Raw genomic sequence first — 15,999 nt, 5'->3', positions numbered from 1 at the left:
AAGTCCAACCATGTTTGCCATGCCTCCCCACTGTAGTTCTGCAGCGCCACACGTGAGTCAAGCCACAAGCTGTGCCAAGCACTCGGTCAGGCATGTTATCAGGCGGTCAGCCACCCAATCGCTGTACCTGCTTTATTACAGTGGCGCCGGAGGCCGCTACCCCACTGTAGACACGCACCACAACACCCACGCCAGGCCAGTTTCAGGGCCGCCAATGCGCTGTATCATGGCGCCGGCTGCCCACTGACGCACTGCAGTGGGTGGTGCCAGGACTTCGGCTTAAATTGGACCAGGCCGTTTATGCCAATTGCCGTTTTACCACCGACTTGCCCATCACGTCACCATCCGCACAACTCTGCCCCTCGCATGATAGCTTCCTGAGATTTCGGGGTTGCTCAACTCCCTCACTAATATACTCGACGTATGCGTTATTGTCCCGTCTCAACTTCTCACGTCGCAGCTCCAACCCGTCGCAATCCCGCGATGCCTATGTCGGCACTATGGCTGCAGTCCTAGCTAGAGGCCGCCAACGTCTCAGCACGCGGCCGTTCGTCGTTACGCTCCTGATTATCTCAATTCTCACTGCATATTCATTTCTTGCGCATACATATCACCCTTCAGCGCCAGGAGCCCTTACGTACGATCCCGCGCCCCATCTTGTGTCTCGGAGCAAGCACGCCGAGCCGCAGTGCCGAGAAGTTCGCTCCGTCAAGGACCAATGTGCCTTTGTCAAAAAGTACTGCAAAGATGACGATGCCGGCCTCATATCGTACTTGGACCTCTACTACTGCAAACTGGGCCATGCGCAACCGGTTGCGTTCATTATCATTGTCCTCTGGCTCGGCATGCTTTTCACTACCATTGGCATTGCTGCGAGCGACTTCTTTAGCGTCAACCTCAGCACCATCGCCACCATTCTACGGCTGAGTGAAAGCTTCGCAGGCGTGACGTTCCTAGCCCTCGGCAATGGATCACCCGACGTCTTCAGCACATTGGCCGCCATGGCGTCTAACAGCGCCAGTATGGCCGTCGGTGAGCTGCTCGGCGCTGCCTGCTTCATCAGCGGTGTCGTCGCAGGGTCGATGGCTCTGGTACGCGAATTCAAAGTCGACAGAAGATCTTACGTGCGAGACATATGCTTCCTCATTGTGGCCGTCGTGTTTACCATGATCTTTCTAGCTGATGGAAGCCTGCACTTTTGGGAGTGCTGGACCATGATTGCTTTCTACATGCTGTATGTAGCCACCGTTGTTGGCTGGCACTGGTATTATTCACGCAGAAAGCTGCGACTTCGTCGTGAAGGCGAAGCTCGCAGCCATTTCTACGGCTCCACCAGCCAATCTGGCGACGAGTTGGCTGGCGAGCCATACCGCGACGACCCTGACGACGTTGACCGCACCCATGGCGCCCCGGAGCAGCGCACGCCTGACATCTCTGCCTTGGAAGCTGGTCCGCGCATTGAACTCGAAGGTCAAAATTGGGACGAGGCAGTTGACGAGCAGGCGCAAGACCATGAGAGAATGGTTGCTGCAGAAGTCTCCAGGAGCATGCGAGTCTTGCGAACGAGTCGAAACCGGCGGAATACCAAGACAGCAATTCGACCCAGTCTTGTCGGCGCTTTGGAGTTCCGATCCGCGCTTGCTCAACTTCAGCGTGAAAGCAACTGGCAGCTTTCCAATATGCCGAGCCGGAGCCATTCCGTTAGCCATGTCCCTCAGCAACGACGCCGCGGCACCTCGGTTGCCGAGCCCTCTGGTGGTGCTCGCTCGCACCCCGATCCTCATTTCGACCCCAGCGGGCATGGACGCGGGCGAGCATTTTCATCATGTACTGCGCCTGGAGTAATCACTGAAACGGCAGACATGAGCGATGACGGACAAGGGACAGAGCAACCAGAGGACGCTACCAAACCGTCATGGCCTTCTCCATCCTACATTGTGGATGGAAACCTAGCCCCTCCTCCAACCAATGCTTCATCAGTCTCTTCGGTGTCGACGAGCGGAACGACCGAGGGTCAGGCTCGTCCGAAGCTGCCGTTGCTTGTGGTGCGACCCCCTACGCGGCAAGGCGGCCCCAGCGACGGCTCAGCACCCACCTCGCCGTTTCCCCAATTTACCGACTCCCCAGTGTTGCTCACACCATCGCCGAACGCCGAGCCCAGCGAATTCATGCTTCCCTCTCCTGTAGCACGACGAGTCGAGGTGCCTGGCTCTTTGCGAGACTGCGACTGCATTGCTGAACCGAAGCCTGTCTTTTGGTGGCCGTATTCTATCTTGCCACCGCCGCACATTATTCTAGCCACTCTGTTTCCAACACTACAGGGCTGGCGTAGCAAGACGTGGTGGGATAGGTTTGTCAGCACCATCTCTGTTCCTAGTATCTTCCTGCTGGTCTTGACGCTGCCTGTGGTTGAGCCGGAAGAGGATGAGGACGACCACACTGATGTGACCATAGCATCACAATCTGGTCTCGATGGCACTTCGTATAGTGTTGACCGGTTAGCTCAGCTGAACGGCCAGCGAGAAGGTAACGCAGAGTGGCAAAGATACCGGGACCATGAGATTCGCAGCAACAGTTGTTCTTCGTCGTGCCGGCCGTCACCGCGCTTGCAAGCTCTGACAAACGAGAATACTCTGGTCAATCCATCATCTGCAGCTGACGGGGCGCCCACAGCTGTCGCGAACAAGACATTATCGGACTTTCCTTCAGCCGGCAACAGTACCGCCGACCCTGGGACGTGGAACAGGTGGCTTGTCTGCGTGCAGTTGTTCACGGGGCCGCTGTTCGCCGTGTTTATCGTATGGGTAAACCAATTGGACGAGTGGCAAAATCCAAGGAGAACACTCGTCAAGATGGTGCTGTATTCGTTGCTGTTGTCGCTGGTCTTGCTCGCGCTGCTGGTCTTCATCACGGTCGAGCATATCCGGCCCAAGCATCACTATACTTTGTGCTTTATGGGATTCGTGATCAGCATTGCGTGGATTTCGACCATTGCCGGCGAGGTGGTTGGTGTCTTGCAGACGCTCGGTGTTGTGCTGGACATTTCGGAAGCTCTCCTTGGGCTTACCATTTTTGCAGCGGGCAACAGCGTTGGCGATTTGGTGGCTGATATTACCGTGGCCCGGCTTGGCCACCCTGTAATGGCATTGTGAGTAGAGAAAGCGAGGCGAAAGGAAGAATCAAGCTAACATGGACAGGTCTGCATGTTTTGGTGGTCCTCTGTTGAATATTTTGCTGGGCATTGGTATAGGTGGTGTCCTGATGATGGTGCAGGGCGCCAACCAGGAGAGGAAAAAGCATCCCGACCGACCTGTGCACTACGGACCGTATCCTGTTAAGATTGGCGGCACGCTGCTCGTCTCGTCTGTGACACTGATAGTCATTCTGATTGGACTGCTGGTGGCTGTGCCGCTGAACAAATGGGTGCTGAGCCGCAAGATTGGCTGGGCGTTGATTGCGGTATGGTCAATCAGTACGGCCATGAATGTAGCCATGGAGGTGAGCGGCGTCTGGGGCGGTTCAAAGAGTTCATAGTTTTCTTTTCTTGTTTAGCGGTATTGAAAGGCTTGCCTGCATCTTGGATTGGCGTTTCTTGGTTTCAACGGGCAAGATGGGTTGCAAGAAATGGAGTGATTCTCAGACAGAGTTGGAGGTGTGACGCACGCAGTTGTTGCATAGAAACTGCCTGTGTCGGTTTGGTACAGAGAGCGAGACTGCTTCAGCTTAACAATTCAATATCAGCCAAATTTAGCTCTGATGCCTGTCTTGACTGTTTGATGGTGGGTGTAGAGAGGAAGCTCAGACACCTCGGTGATGCCAGCGTGTGTACTCTAGGATGGATGGCTACCTGTGCAGAGCGGACGCCATCAACTTAAAAGGGAGAAAAAATTAAAAAATATTATTGAGATGCATAGCTTCATGAAATTGTGAACATTTGACCCGCCACGATGCCGTTATTCAACCAATTCAGCTGTCTGTGTGCGTATTAGCGCTCCTCGTCCCCCCGTTGGTGCCCCTCATTGTCAAGACACGCCCCTGGCCGGACGCCGATTAGTGGCCCAACCTTTTTTCGCACACACCGCCTGAGCGGCCCGAAGCTACCCCTCCAAAACTGATTCTGGACCCCTCATCTGCCTCCCACCTCCCTCCCACCTTACCTGTGCGTTTTCTGTTCTTTTGAGCCTGTCTAAAGCGAAAGTGCCGGTCACTGTAGGTACGAGCAAAAATTCATTGCCTCTTTTCAAATGGACCAATTGACACTGACACTGCAGTAGAAGCCCCTCTATTCCGCCGACCGACAAACATCATAACCTACACCATGGCTGCTCCTGCTGTCGCGACCTACCCCCCTCTTGAGGAGCGTCCCCTCAAGGACACCATCTGCCTCTTTGACGTCGACGGCACCCTCACTCCCGCCCGTCTGGTAAGCAATCGCCTTTCTTGTCCCTCCCCTCAGTCGTCGTCTTTGAAGCAAAAAAAAAAAAAAAAAAAAAAAAAAAAAAAAGAAACCAACAAGGTGAATCTAACCTCGACCCCTCCTAGGGCGCCTCCCCCGAGATCCTCGCCATCCTGCGCGCCCTGCGCCAAAAGTGCGCCATCGGCTTCGTCGGCGGCTCCGACCTCGTCAAGCAGGAGGAGCAGCTCGGCGGCCCCGCCGGGGCGCCCGTCACGACGCTCTTTGACTTTTGCTTCTCCGAGAACGGCCTCACGGCCTTCAAGCTCGGCCAGGCGCTGCCCTCCAACAGCTTCATCCAGTGGATCGGCGAGGCCCAGTACCAGCAGCTCGCCAACTTTGTCCTGCACTACATTGCCGACCTCGACATCCCCGTCAAGCGCGGCACCTTCATCGAGTTCCGCAACGGCATGATCAACATCAGCCCCGTCGGCCGCAACGCGAGCAACAAGGAGCGCAACGAGTTTGAGGCGTACGACAAGGGCGCCAAGGTGAGGGAGAAGTTTGTCGAGGTCCTCAAGGAAAAGTTTGGCCATCTCGGTCTGACGTATGCAACCCCCCCTCCTCTTCTTCTGCCCCCCTCGCTTCTCTTGGACCCAAGACTAACGAAACCGCGTGTCCGTCCAGCTTCTCCATCGGCGGCCAAATCTCCTTTGACGTCTTCCCCACCGGCTGGGACAAGACATACTGCCTCAAGCACCTCGAGACCGAGGCCAAGAAGCCCAACGGCATCACCTACAAGAACATTCACTTCTTCGGCGACAAGACGGCCAAGGGCGGCAACGACTACGAAATCTACGAGGATCCCCGCACCATCGGCCACTCGGTCAAAGGGCCCGAGGACACCATGACCATCCTCAAGGAGGTCTTTGGCCTGTAAGAAGAAGAAAAAAAAGAACGAGGAAGGAAGAAAGAAAGGACTAAAGATTGGACGACGGAATGGGAAGATATATGGGCCAGTGATGACCCATGATGACCCGAAAATGACACAGAATAGAAAAACCGAACATATAACGAGATACAAATCATATAGCTTAATCCAAAGACATAAACAGCCACATCATGGCAGTGTTTAAAATAATTATTATTCAATTCGAGAGTGCCGCCTAGCAACCAACTACAAACATCAGAAATCTTAGAGTATAAATAACAAAGTAGATGAAAAAAGTGATCCGTATTCGCCAAGCAGCTTCAATCTAATCCAAGGTATATCCAACATGAACCGTAAATCATTGCACAAAAATCTCGCGCCATCAAATCACACGCTCTCTCCCCCGTTAGACTATCTGCCGAATTCAAGATGCGGGATAATGACCGGTCCGTACTTGGTCGTGGCTGCGTACGGTCCGTCTCCCTGCACGACAAAGTCGACAGCCAAGCTCAGCTTGCTGAGTCCATGCTGCGAGCTGTTGATGCTGGGGTTGGGGCTGAACGGCGGCTGGTTTTGCGCCAGGACTGCCTCTTGGTCGTAGGCGACAAAGGCCGCATAGTTTCTGCGGCCCATGAGCTTCTTGAGCTCTCGCACGCTCCCGCTCGCATCGTTGTGGAATATCTCCATCATGTCCTCCTTGGTGTCGGATACCTCGTGAGTAGACTTTTGGCCGTTTTGGGGCACGTAAAGCGTCTTTTGGTTATGCAAGAGCTTCAACACGTAGCCACCTTGAGGCGCCGCCACAATTGGCGAGGTGATAATCTGGTACATGGTCTTGTGGTCGCCAGGATGGGTGGGATCGTGGACGAGGCCAGCGCCAGCTGAATTGACATCTATTTCGCATTAGTCTCAGGTATTGCTCAACAAAGATGAGAAAAGACTTACCCCCAGAAAGGAATGTCATACGAACCCCCTTTTGCTGTGCGATTCCTTGCAGCGTACGAATAAAGTACGTACGCTCCAGATCCTTGGTATCGTGAGTCCACATATCCTTGAGTACCTCTTGGATGTCAAGCTCTCCAAACTGGTTGAGCACATTGCCCATGAGTCCAGTTTTACCCACAGCTTTCTTGACTTGCGAGAAGCCTTGGGCCACAACCTCTTTGCCGCCGACAACACCTGCGACCGAGCTAGTAACCTTACCGAGGATGTTGTACGTTGTGTTTACAGCCTTTTTGCCAGCCGCGACGGTGTTGGCAATACTTTCAACAGCTTCCAGTCGAGGGAAGACGAGTGGCACAGACACCATCCACACCACGTGCTGAACGCTGGGTGGAAGAGTCGCCACCTTTGGAAAGATGCCTTGATATGTAGGTCCGGCCATGACACGCGCCTGTGTTCGTTCGGACCGACAGTCGGTTCCGACCACGGCCATGGCAGGGCCGAGATATTTGACAAAATGCCAACCAGTTCCAGTGATGGTAAAAACATCATGATCCGTCCTGACGTTTCTCATGATATCTACCGTTGTATGGTGCTGGAATAGCAGATACATCTCAGTGGCAATGCGACCAATGTTCTTGAAAACGGGTGAAGATTGCATGTACTGGGGATATGATCCATATCCATCAAATATATCGTGATCGTCGATTTGCAGGACATGAGGGATCTGCGCAAACGCTTCGCGCAAGAATGGTTGATCAAAATGGCTGGTATAGTAGTGAAAGTAGGCGTGCGAGACATCTTCCTCGTGACGCGCCGTCCATTGGGTGCTCTTTTTGTTATCGCGTCCGCTCATGGCGAGCCATTGCCTCAGAAGAGGTACCTCTTTCCACAGTCGATCTCCGTAGATTTGGTCTCCCAGGCCCAGCTGGGCATGGAAACCTCCACAGTCGACATTCTTCTGCAAGACGTCCTTCCACATAAAGCCGACACCGCCGAGCTTGGCGCGTTCATTTTGGGATGTACTGGCAGCAAAGTCGTTTCCAGAGTGGGCAATAAATCGCCAACCTGTTTCATGTCGGCCAGCAACGACGAATTCGTACCGAGTGCATCCAAGATGCGAAGTAACAGCATATGTCCATCTTTCAGTACCTCCTTCACCCATCTGTAGATCGATGTCGTATTTGTAGAAGCTCCATCTTTGGTGAGTGTAAATAGCACGAGGCTCCAACTGCCTTGGGCTCGGGGACAAATCATCGCTAAGGTGGATGTGAATGGTAGGTGGTTGAGGCGAATCCGTAACAATCAGTATGCTGCCATGCCAGATGCCCTTTTCGATGTCCATGTTGACGTAGCGCAGGTATGGCCCAAAGTAGACGCCATTTGTCGGCTGAACTCGATACATGTCCACGCCAGCAGAGGGAGGAGGGCCAGTGAAACCGGCAGTGGGTGCTTGGGAAACGGCCACGCTCATTATACTCTCGGCATAGCCTGGAGTATGGGGAGGAAACATCGGCGAGGCTAGGCTTTGTTTGCCGAATACAGGCGACATGAGCGGATTTCCGTATGTTGAAGCGGTTGGGGATAGAGGCGTTGGTTCGGACTGGATAGGGTTTGGACCCTTGGGAAACTCCCATTGCGTAGCCTGACTTGCAACATGGATATAATAGTATTGACCAGAGTTTTGATCGAGGTGGGCAATCCATCCTTCTGGGAGTGGCGGTGGTGAAGCTGGTCCAGGGCCTATCGTCTGGGTATCGGGCGCGGGACCATTCTGCGGAGGCACACCGTTCTGCTCCGGCCGAGGATCGTTCGCAAAAGCAGGATGGCCTGGGTGCTGCAGAGCTGGAGAGAGCATCGGTGCGCCATTGGCAGGACCGGCAGCGGCAGAGGCAGCGGCGGCTGAGCTCGAAGCAGCCGGTTTTTGACTCGAAGCTGCGCCATTCGTCTGTGATAGCTGCGGGGCAGCTGTTGCTGGGCGAGCGGGACCATTTTGTTGCGGTCGGCGCTTTTCATTTGGGTATTGCGAGTTTCCCCCCGGGTTGACGCTTGAGTATGCCGGTGGTGGCGAGCTGGTGCCGAGGCGTTGAAAATCCTGCTCCAAAACGCTAACTTGGACTTGTTGATCGCTCTGGTTGCCCTGAGCCGGAGTAGGTTGCGGGGGAGGTGCGGTCTGGGTTCTCTGAGGCTGAGGGCTCGATATGACATTTGACCCTTGGTAGACTGTGGGAGGACCAGAAGGGGCCTGGTCGGGTGTCTCTGTCGGTGTCCATGGCCGCTGGGGTTGAGGCGCCTGGTTGCCATATTGCGCGAGTCTCTGGGCAGCTGCAGCGCTCTGCGCTTGGCTAGCTTGGAGGCTTGTCAGTGTCGCGGTGCCAGAAATGCCAGAGGCAGCATAGCGGGCCTCAATACCTCCGCCGGGGATGACGCCGGGTTCGACAATTGGGGTCTCGGGGGGTGGAGGAGAGCCCCGAGTGGCTTTCGTGGTCGAGTTCGAGGCCGTCGACGGAAATCGATTGACGGCGGGATCAGACTGTCTCAGATGATTGACAGCTGCGGGCTGCGGCAATGAGCTGGAAGAGGCAGAAGACGATGAGGCAGCAGCTCCAGGTGGTGGATAGTAAGTCTTGTTCTGGTAGTTGGAATAAACTGAGGGCTGTGCTGCTGGGCGAGCTTGCTCCTTGAGTGGCCGAGCGAACAGGCCTTGGTCAGAGTCAGGACTGGAAGGCGAATGAATCACCTTGGGAGCAGCGCCACGGCGTTCGGCGAGACCAGGCCGTCTATCGGTTGGACTAGTATCTAGACGAGGCGCGGTATCGTTATAAGCAGCTCCGTAGGGCTTTGCAGGAGTCGGTCTGTGGACATCGTCGTCGTCCGGGAATGGTAAAGGTGCGGCGGAGCTAGATGCGCCTGGCGGGAGAGGAAAGGCAGGCTTGCTGTTTGAGGTGGACGAAGTGCGCGAGTTTGGTTGAGGACTGGTGGGCTTGAAGATGCGCAGAGGCTCGACGGTCGGGCTGTCGCCTCCATCTTCTGGGGCAGGCCTGCTCAGGAACATTTCCTGGTCAGGAATGCCACGGCTAGCAGTCTCCATTGTTTCGCCGTTATTTTGGGCTCGGAGCTTGTGTATTGTCAGGCCAGGGCAAGCAGTAGGTAGCGGGTGGCGCACAGCGCAGCGCAATCTACTCGGTGTGCTTGACGATTGCAGCTCTGGATAGAGGGCAAGGCGCGAGGAATATTTGCGCAGAGGTAAAATTCTAGAGCAGAGTCGCGCGGCCGGTTGCCTCTTGTTGGTGATACAGACTTGCTTCGGGCTGCCGTTTGTGGCGGGGTGTCTCCAACGGGCCGCAGAACAGGCCGCCTGGCGCGCTAGGATCTTGGTATCTGAGCTGCTTGCGAAGGAGGAAGAGGTATAAAAAATTGGCGAATATCACTATCGCAGGGTTAAATGAGGAAGAGGACGGTTCAGGCAACGGCAGACAGAAGCTGTCACGAGAAACAGAAGACGGTGCAGAGGGGAAGGGGAAAAAGTCGAGGTAGGAGGGCTGGGCGGGTTTACGTATGGAGGCCGCAGGTAACTGGACTCTGGACAAGCTGGGCCAGCCGAGGAGCTCGACCTGGGGCGAGGTAGCATTGGGGCTTGGACAAGACCAGGGCAAGCTAAGGGGTGGGATTGGGGGCTGCAGCACAATTCAGTGACGAGATTATTGCATCTGTCGGAGGGCAGGTGTTTGTTGAAAGGCCAATGCCCGTGCCATTCGTCTTGTTCCTCCTGGGTCGTGTCTGCAGCAAATGGCGAACCCCTCACGGCTCACACCAGTAGCATCTCGGGGCAGGGGTCTGTGGGGTCGACGCGGGCGGCAACTAGGGCCCAGAATCCACTAAAGAGCCCGTCATCCACCACTAAATTGACAGCTGCAGCTGCGCCCCGGCACCTGGACTCCCTGTAGTTCCCAATCGCCCAGTGCCTCCAGGTGGGCCTCCGGCACTCCTGCGTCCTCTCCCATCGCCGGTCCCCAAGCTCCAGGGCTGCTCGTCCCTCATTGGCCGATGCTCCCAAATGACCCAGCGTGTAAGCGCCCAGCTTTCAACGCCTGGACTTGTGACTGGACGAGCTGCAAGCGCCCATCTTTTGGTGCCAAGCCAGCTCCAGTATTTGGTTCATCAGCCAAGAGCGAGATGTCGGTAGCTTACAGTATGGACAAGTATACGTAGCAATAGTAAATATGGATGTGTTGAGTGCAAGCTGGTCTTGTGTTTTAGAGCAAAGCCATGCGGAGAACCGGAGAGTGATGACACTGTCACAACAAATCGTTGCCATATGTACCAAAAGTCGCGGGTGCCGTTCGTTTGAACTGTGTGCCGTTTGCCATCCCTACCTAGGCAAGACGGACATTTTAACGACTGCTCGCCAACTACAAACGAGACAGTAGCAGCAGCCGACTATAGATGGATCAAGTATAAAAAAGAAAGATACACAAGTCCAAGCCTGTAAGGTTTTCCCTACCTATTTATATACCTATCCTACCTCTTTTCTTGAGCTGCGTTTTTCATCAGTGCCACCACCGCCATCACCACCACTGCCAACAGCAGCAGAAGCAGTAGCACTAACAACACCACCATCACCACTACCACCACAACCATCACCACCAACCACCGCCGCCACCTCCGCCACCACGACTCCCCAAGAGTGTCTCTGTATGGATTCTCGCTTACCTCAACACACCTTGTACATGACCGGATTTTTCTTATCTACCCTGGATCGTTCGAGGAAACGTTGACCTGCAATGTACAAATAGTTTGATTGACATCCCGTCAGTGGCCGTTGAAGCCGAAGCCTGCTAAACAGAGCACATTGGACAGTGAATCTCAGCGATGTCATCATGTCATGAAAAGAAAAAAAAACCTCCAACTTTAGCTCATCATCAGAACATGTATTTTTAAAAAAAAATTATCTTCGTTTTTCTTCCTCTCGTGTGAGAAGAATCAGGTGCAGCCATTCCTCACTTTAACACTACAAACGCCACTTTACGGCCAAAAGTGGAACCTCTCAACGCGTCTCGCCAGCCAAATGATTGTATGCTACGCGTGCTCTAATCCCAATCCGCTAGTTACGGTTCAACATCCTAGCTCTCCGCCAGCTTTGCAGTCGCTCCTTTGAGATTCATCGACCAATGCCGCCATAACTCGCCCTCGATGCCTCCCACTTCCACTCCGGTTGGAAAGAAGCAGCAATCGTTGACTTCATTCTTCACGCCAAAGCCGGCCTCGAGCCCCCAGCAGCCCGCCTCGACCCAGTCCCCGACTCCCAGCAAGCCGCCTCGAAGTGCTGCACCGGCGGCGGCCCTGCCGGAGCGCAAACGATCCATTGACGAGTTCGCCGACAAGGAAAACCATGATATAGACCGAGAACCCAAAAAGGCAAAGACGTCTGTCCTCCCTGACGGCAGAGGTGACGCTCTTCCCGCCGTGCAAACGCCGTCTTCTGCGCGCGCGCAACGCTACACGTACAACACGGCGCCGGCCAGCACAGGCCAGACGGAAGCTGACGTCGATTCCGATGACGAGGCAACCAAGAAGAGGCACTCCGAATTGCACAAAAAGTTTGTCAAGAAGCTTGGCCACCCTGATGCCCTGAGCTGGAAATCACGGTTCGCAAAAGACGATGTAGCGGAAGATAACGAGGATGGCGACGCCGAAGGAGACGAGGATGAGGCCCCAGCGCCCAAGTCCAAAAAGAAGGGTTCGAAAACGGGAAAGCTCACGCCAATGGAGATCCAGTTTCTCGAAATCAAGCGCAAGCACCTCGACACAGTTCTCATCGTCGAAGTCGGCTACAAGTTCCGCTTCTTTGGTGACGATGCGCGTATTGCTGCCAAGGAGCTCAGCATCGTCTGCATCCCCGGAAAAATGCGTTATGACGAGCGTGAGTTCGAATAGATTATACATGCTCAAATACCCAGCTAACAAGACCTCGTCATAGACCCCTCGGAAGCCCATCTCGAGCGATTCGCCTCCGCCAGCATACCCGTCCACCGACTCCCCGTGCACGCTCGCCGCCTAGTCGCCGCCGGCCACAAAGTTGGCGTCGTCCGCCAGGTCGAGACAGCAGCGCTGAAAAAGGTCGGCGACAACCGAAACGCGCCGTTTACCCGCAAGCTCACCAACCTATACACCAAAGGCACCTACATTGACGAGAATGGCGACCTGGAGCAGTCAACCAAAGGCGGCAACGCATCGTCTTCTGGTGGCTACCTCCTCTGCATCACAGAGTCCAAAGCCAAGGGTTCAGGCACCGACGAAAAAGTCGACGTTGGTGTTCTCGCCGTGCAACCTGCCACGGGCGACATCATATACGACACGTTCGAGGACGGCTTCATGCGCAGCGAGATTGAGACGCGGCTGCTACACATTTCGCCGTGCGAGTTTGTCATTGTTGGCGAGCTCACCAAGGCCACCGACAAGCTCATCCAGCATCTTGCTGGCAGCACCACCAATGTCTTTGGCGATCGTAGCCGCGTCGAGCGGGTTCCTCGGTCGCAGACCATGGCCGCGGAAGCCGCCTCCCATGTAACCCAGTTCTACGCCGAGAAGCTAAAAGAAGCCACCTCTTCCCAGAATGAGCAATCCTCTTCGCTGCTGGAAAAGGTGCTCCAGCTGCCGGAGCCCGTCACAATCTGCCTCTCCGCCATGATTACACACTTGACCGAGTACGGCCTCGAGCACATCTTTGATCTCACAAAATACTTTGAGAGCTTCAGCACGCGCTCGCACATGCTCGTCAACGGCACCACGCTCGAGTCCCTCGAGGTGTACCGCAACTCGACCGACCACGCCGAGCGCGGCAGCCTCTTCTGGGCCATTGACAAGACGCGCACGCGCTTCGGCCGCCGCCTGTTGCGCAAGTGGATCGGCCGGCCGCTCCTCAACCAGACGCACCTCGAGGCGCGCCTCGCCGCCGTGCAGGAGCTCCACGACAAGCAGTCGACGGCGCCCGTGGACGATCTGGCGCACCTCCTGGCCAAGACGCGGACGGACCTCGAGCGCAGCCTTATCCGCATCTACTACGGCAAGTGCACGCGGCCGGAGCTGCTCTCCGTGCTGCAGGCCCTGCAGCAGGTCTCGAGCCACTACGTCCGCGTCAAGGACGCCGAGGACGTGGCGTTTGACGCGCCGCTCCTCGTCGACGCCGTCCTCGCGCTGCCGCAGATTCTCGACCTCGTCGTCTCGTACCTCGAGCGCATCAACCTCGAGGCCGCGCGCAAGGACGACAAGTACGAGTTCTTTCGCGACGAGCACCAGACCGACGACATGCAGGACCACCAGATGGGCATCGCCCACGTCGAGCACCAGCTCGACCAGCACCGCGCCGCCGCCGCCGACAAGCTCCGCCGCGGCAAGCCCGTCGACTACGTCACCGTCGCCGGCATCGAGTACCTCATCGAGGTTCCCAACACGGACATCAAAAACGTGCCCGCCTCCTGGGCCAAGATATCCGGCACAAAAAAGGTTTCGCGCTTCCACACGCCCGACGTCATCCAGCTCATCGCCGAGCGCGACCAGCACCGCGAGGCCCTCGCCGCTGCCTGCGACGCCGCCTTCAAGGCCCTCCTCGCCTCCATCGCCGCTGAGTACCAGCCGCTCCGCGACGCCATCTCTGCCCTCGCCACGCTCGACTGCCTGCTCTCCCTCGCCAAGGTCGCCGCGCAGCCGGGCTACACCCGCCCGGAGCTCCTGCCCTCCTCCTCGCCCCCCACGGTCAGCATCACCCACGGCCGCCACCCCATTGCCGAGCAGACGCTCGCCGGCGGCTACATTCCCTTTTCCACCACGCTCGCGCACCCCGCTCCCCTCGCGCACCTCGTCACGGGGCCCAACATGGGCGGCAAGTCATCCTTCGTGCGCGCCCTTTCCCTCATCGTCCTGCTCGCCCAGGTCGGCTCCTTTGTGCCCGCCGACGCCCTCCGCATGACGCTCTGCGACGCCATCCACACCCGCACCGGCGCTCGCGACAACCTCTTCGCCAGCGAGTCCACCTTCATGGTTGAGGTCTCCGAGACGGCCCGCATCCTGCGCTCCGCCACGCCCCGCAGCCTCGTCATCCTCGACGAGCTCGGCCGCGGCACCAGCACCCACGACGGCGCCGCCATTGCCCAGGCCGTCCTGCACCATGTCGTGACCGAGACGCGCTGCCTGACACTCTTCATCACCCATTACCAGAACCTGGCGCGCGTAGCGGATGGTCTCGACGGACTGACGAATGTGCACATGAAGTTCAAGGCCGACAAAGGCCCAGATGGGGAGGAAGAAATCACTTTCCTGTACGAGGTTGGGGAAGGTGTGGCGCACCGATCATACGGACTCAATGTAGCCCGGCTGGCGCACATTCCCAAAAAGGTTATTGATGTAGCGGCGGAGAGGTCGAGTGCCATGGAAAGCGAGATGCGCACGCGACGCCTCAAGGGTGCCTGTCGCATGTTGGGCGATGTCATCGGCGACAGCCCAGATCAACTCGACAATCTCATTGCTAGCATTGATCAGCTGTAAATTTCAAGTGTATTGTACTGCCATTGTATAAACATTATAAGGGAACATGACTAGGATAAAAGTAGCCTCCATACCAAAATAATACTCCGCAAACACCAAGTATGCTTCTTATTCGCCCAAGTGAAAACAAATAATAGTTCAAATGCTGGTAACCCACATAATAATAAAAAAATCCACCAACGCACTATCAATGCAGCGGCGTAATTACACATTACCATGGTCTTCGCCGAGGCCTATCAAACAGCCGAGCCTTCACGACCCAGATGCGTCGGAAGACCTCCAAGCATAGTGTTAGCTGCCCAGGTGCCATCCGTATTGAAATTAGGTTCATCGTTGTCATTGTGCAGGCTCGGGTGCACAATGTCGCAAAGTTGTGACTCAACCTTGATATCACCTGCCGAAGTGTCTCGCGAGTCCGCATTCTCGGTCGACTCAGTAATGTCCGGGCGGTAGTTGATTGGTTTAAACCCGGAATAGGAATTTGCTAGCGCATGCCTTTTGCTGCTTGGAGACTCTAAATAGCTTTTGAAGAATGGGCGATCCTGGCTCAACAATGGATTGCTTTCTGATGCATGTAAAAAATCGGGGCTTGAATTAAGCAGCGATGTTTGCCCACCAAGGGAGAAATAGTCTTCGTGCTTCGGCGTAATGGGGTGGCTATCATGGCTTTGCCCACGGTCGTACGCGGAGAAATGGGAGTTCATCGCCATTGCATAGCGTGATGCACCACCAAATGCATTCAGGTTGAGCGAATTTGGGGTGTCGGGTTGATGGGAGAAGTCTGCAAATGGAATTAGAACATCCTCTTTCGAAATGCAACTTTGCATGGTAGCAGTACCGGACGAGAAGTTATAATGCTTTAAATCTGGTAGTCCGGACAGGCTGTCTTGGCCGTATGGAAATGCGTTTTTCGAAGTTGCGATGCGTGTAGCCAATGTTGACGCTGACTGGGATATGGGGTTGATTGAAGGCATTCCGAGATGTTCGTAATGCAAGTTCCTACGCGGTCAGTCTTTAACCGTCGAAATGTTCTGTCATACACTCACCTAGAGTCCTGTGGTACAGAGGGGGTCATATTTCGGTCATTGTAAACATCTATTGGCTGTTAGTGTACGAAATCCATAGAAATTATGGATGACAAACTCAGCGGGCTCTGATCGTCTCGAAATATGCTTTGTGGTCTTATGGA

At 55.5% G+C, this 15,999-nt stretch overlaps 5 protein-coding genes across 5 annotated transcripts; 3 read left to right on the top strand and 2 right to left on the bottom strand.

The window, feature by feature from the left end:
- Positions 1-500: 500 nt before the first annotated feature.
- LMH87_004107 (uncharacterized protein) lies at positions 501-3,534 on the top strand (the record flags this gene model as incomplete). Its single annotated transcript, XM_056195277.1, has 2 exons — positions 501-3,148; positions 3,198-3,534. 2 exons carry the CDS (start codon positions 501-503, stop codon positions 3,532-3,534), a joined length of 2,985 nt encoding a protein of 994 aa, XP_056048922.1.
- A 413-nt stretch (positions 3,535-3,947) lies between these two features.
- LMH87_004106 (uncharacterized protein) lies at positions 3,948-5,333 on the top strand (the record flags this gene model as incomplete). Its single annotated transcript, XM_056195276.1, has 5 exons — positions 3,948-3,978; positions 4,193-4,213; positions 4,275-4,423; positions 4,543-5,000; positions 5,081-5,333. The coding sequence occupies 5 exons, from the start codon at positions 3,948-3,950 to the stop codon at positions 5,331-5,333; spliced, it is 912 nt and encodes a 303-aa protein (XP_056048921.1).
- A 402-nt stretch (positions 5,334-5,735) lies between these two features.
- On the bottom strand, positions 5,736-9,357 carry LMH87_004105 (uncharacterized protein; the record flags this gene model as incomplete). Its single annotated transcript, XM_056195275.1, has 3 exons — positions 5,736-6,217; positions 6,270-8,615; positions 8,679-9,357. 3 exons carry the CDS (start codon positions 9,355-9,357, stop codon positions 5,736-5,738), a joined length of 3,507 nt encoding a protein of 1,168 aa, XP_056048920.1.
- Positions 9,358-11,459: 2,102 nt separating this feature from the next.
- On the top strand, positions 11,460-14,810 carry LMH87_004104 (uncharacterized protein; the record flags this gene model as incomplete). Its single annotated transcript, XM_056195274.1, has 2 exons — positions 11,460-12,189; positions 12,247-14,810. The coding sequence occupies 2 exons, from the start codon at positions 11,460-11,462 to the stop codon at positions 14,808-14,810; spliced, it is 3,294 nt and encodes a 1,097-aa protein (XP_056048919.1).
- A 236-nt stretch (positions 14,811-15,046) lies between these two features.
- On the bottom strand, positions 15,047-15,885 carry LMH87_004103 (uncharacterized protein; the record flags this gene model as incomplete). The annotated part of the gene is made up of 3 exons (XM_056195273.1): positions 15,047-15,591; positions 15,649-15,809; positions 15,857-15,885. The coding sequence occupies 3 exons, from the start codon at positions 15,883-15,885 to the stop codon at positions 15,047-15,049; spliced, it is 735 nt and encodes a 244-aa protein (XP_056048918.1).
- Positions 15,886-15,999: the final 114 nt, after the last annotated feature.

This window comes from Akanthomyces muscarius, chromosome 2 (genome assembly GCF_028009165.1).
Source record: "Akanthomyces muscarius strain Ve6 chromosome 2, whole genome shotgun sequence".
Classification (NCBI taxonomy): domain Eukaryota; kingdom Fungi; phylum Ascomycota; class Sordariomycetes; order Hypocreales; family Cordycipitaceae; genus Akanthomyces; species Akanthomyces muscarius.
Note: the sequence above shows the minus strand (reverse complement) of the source record. Positions and strands in the feature narration are given on the sequence as shown.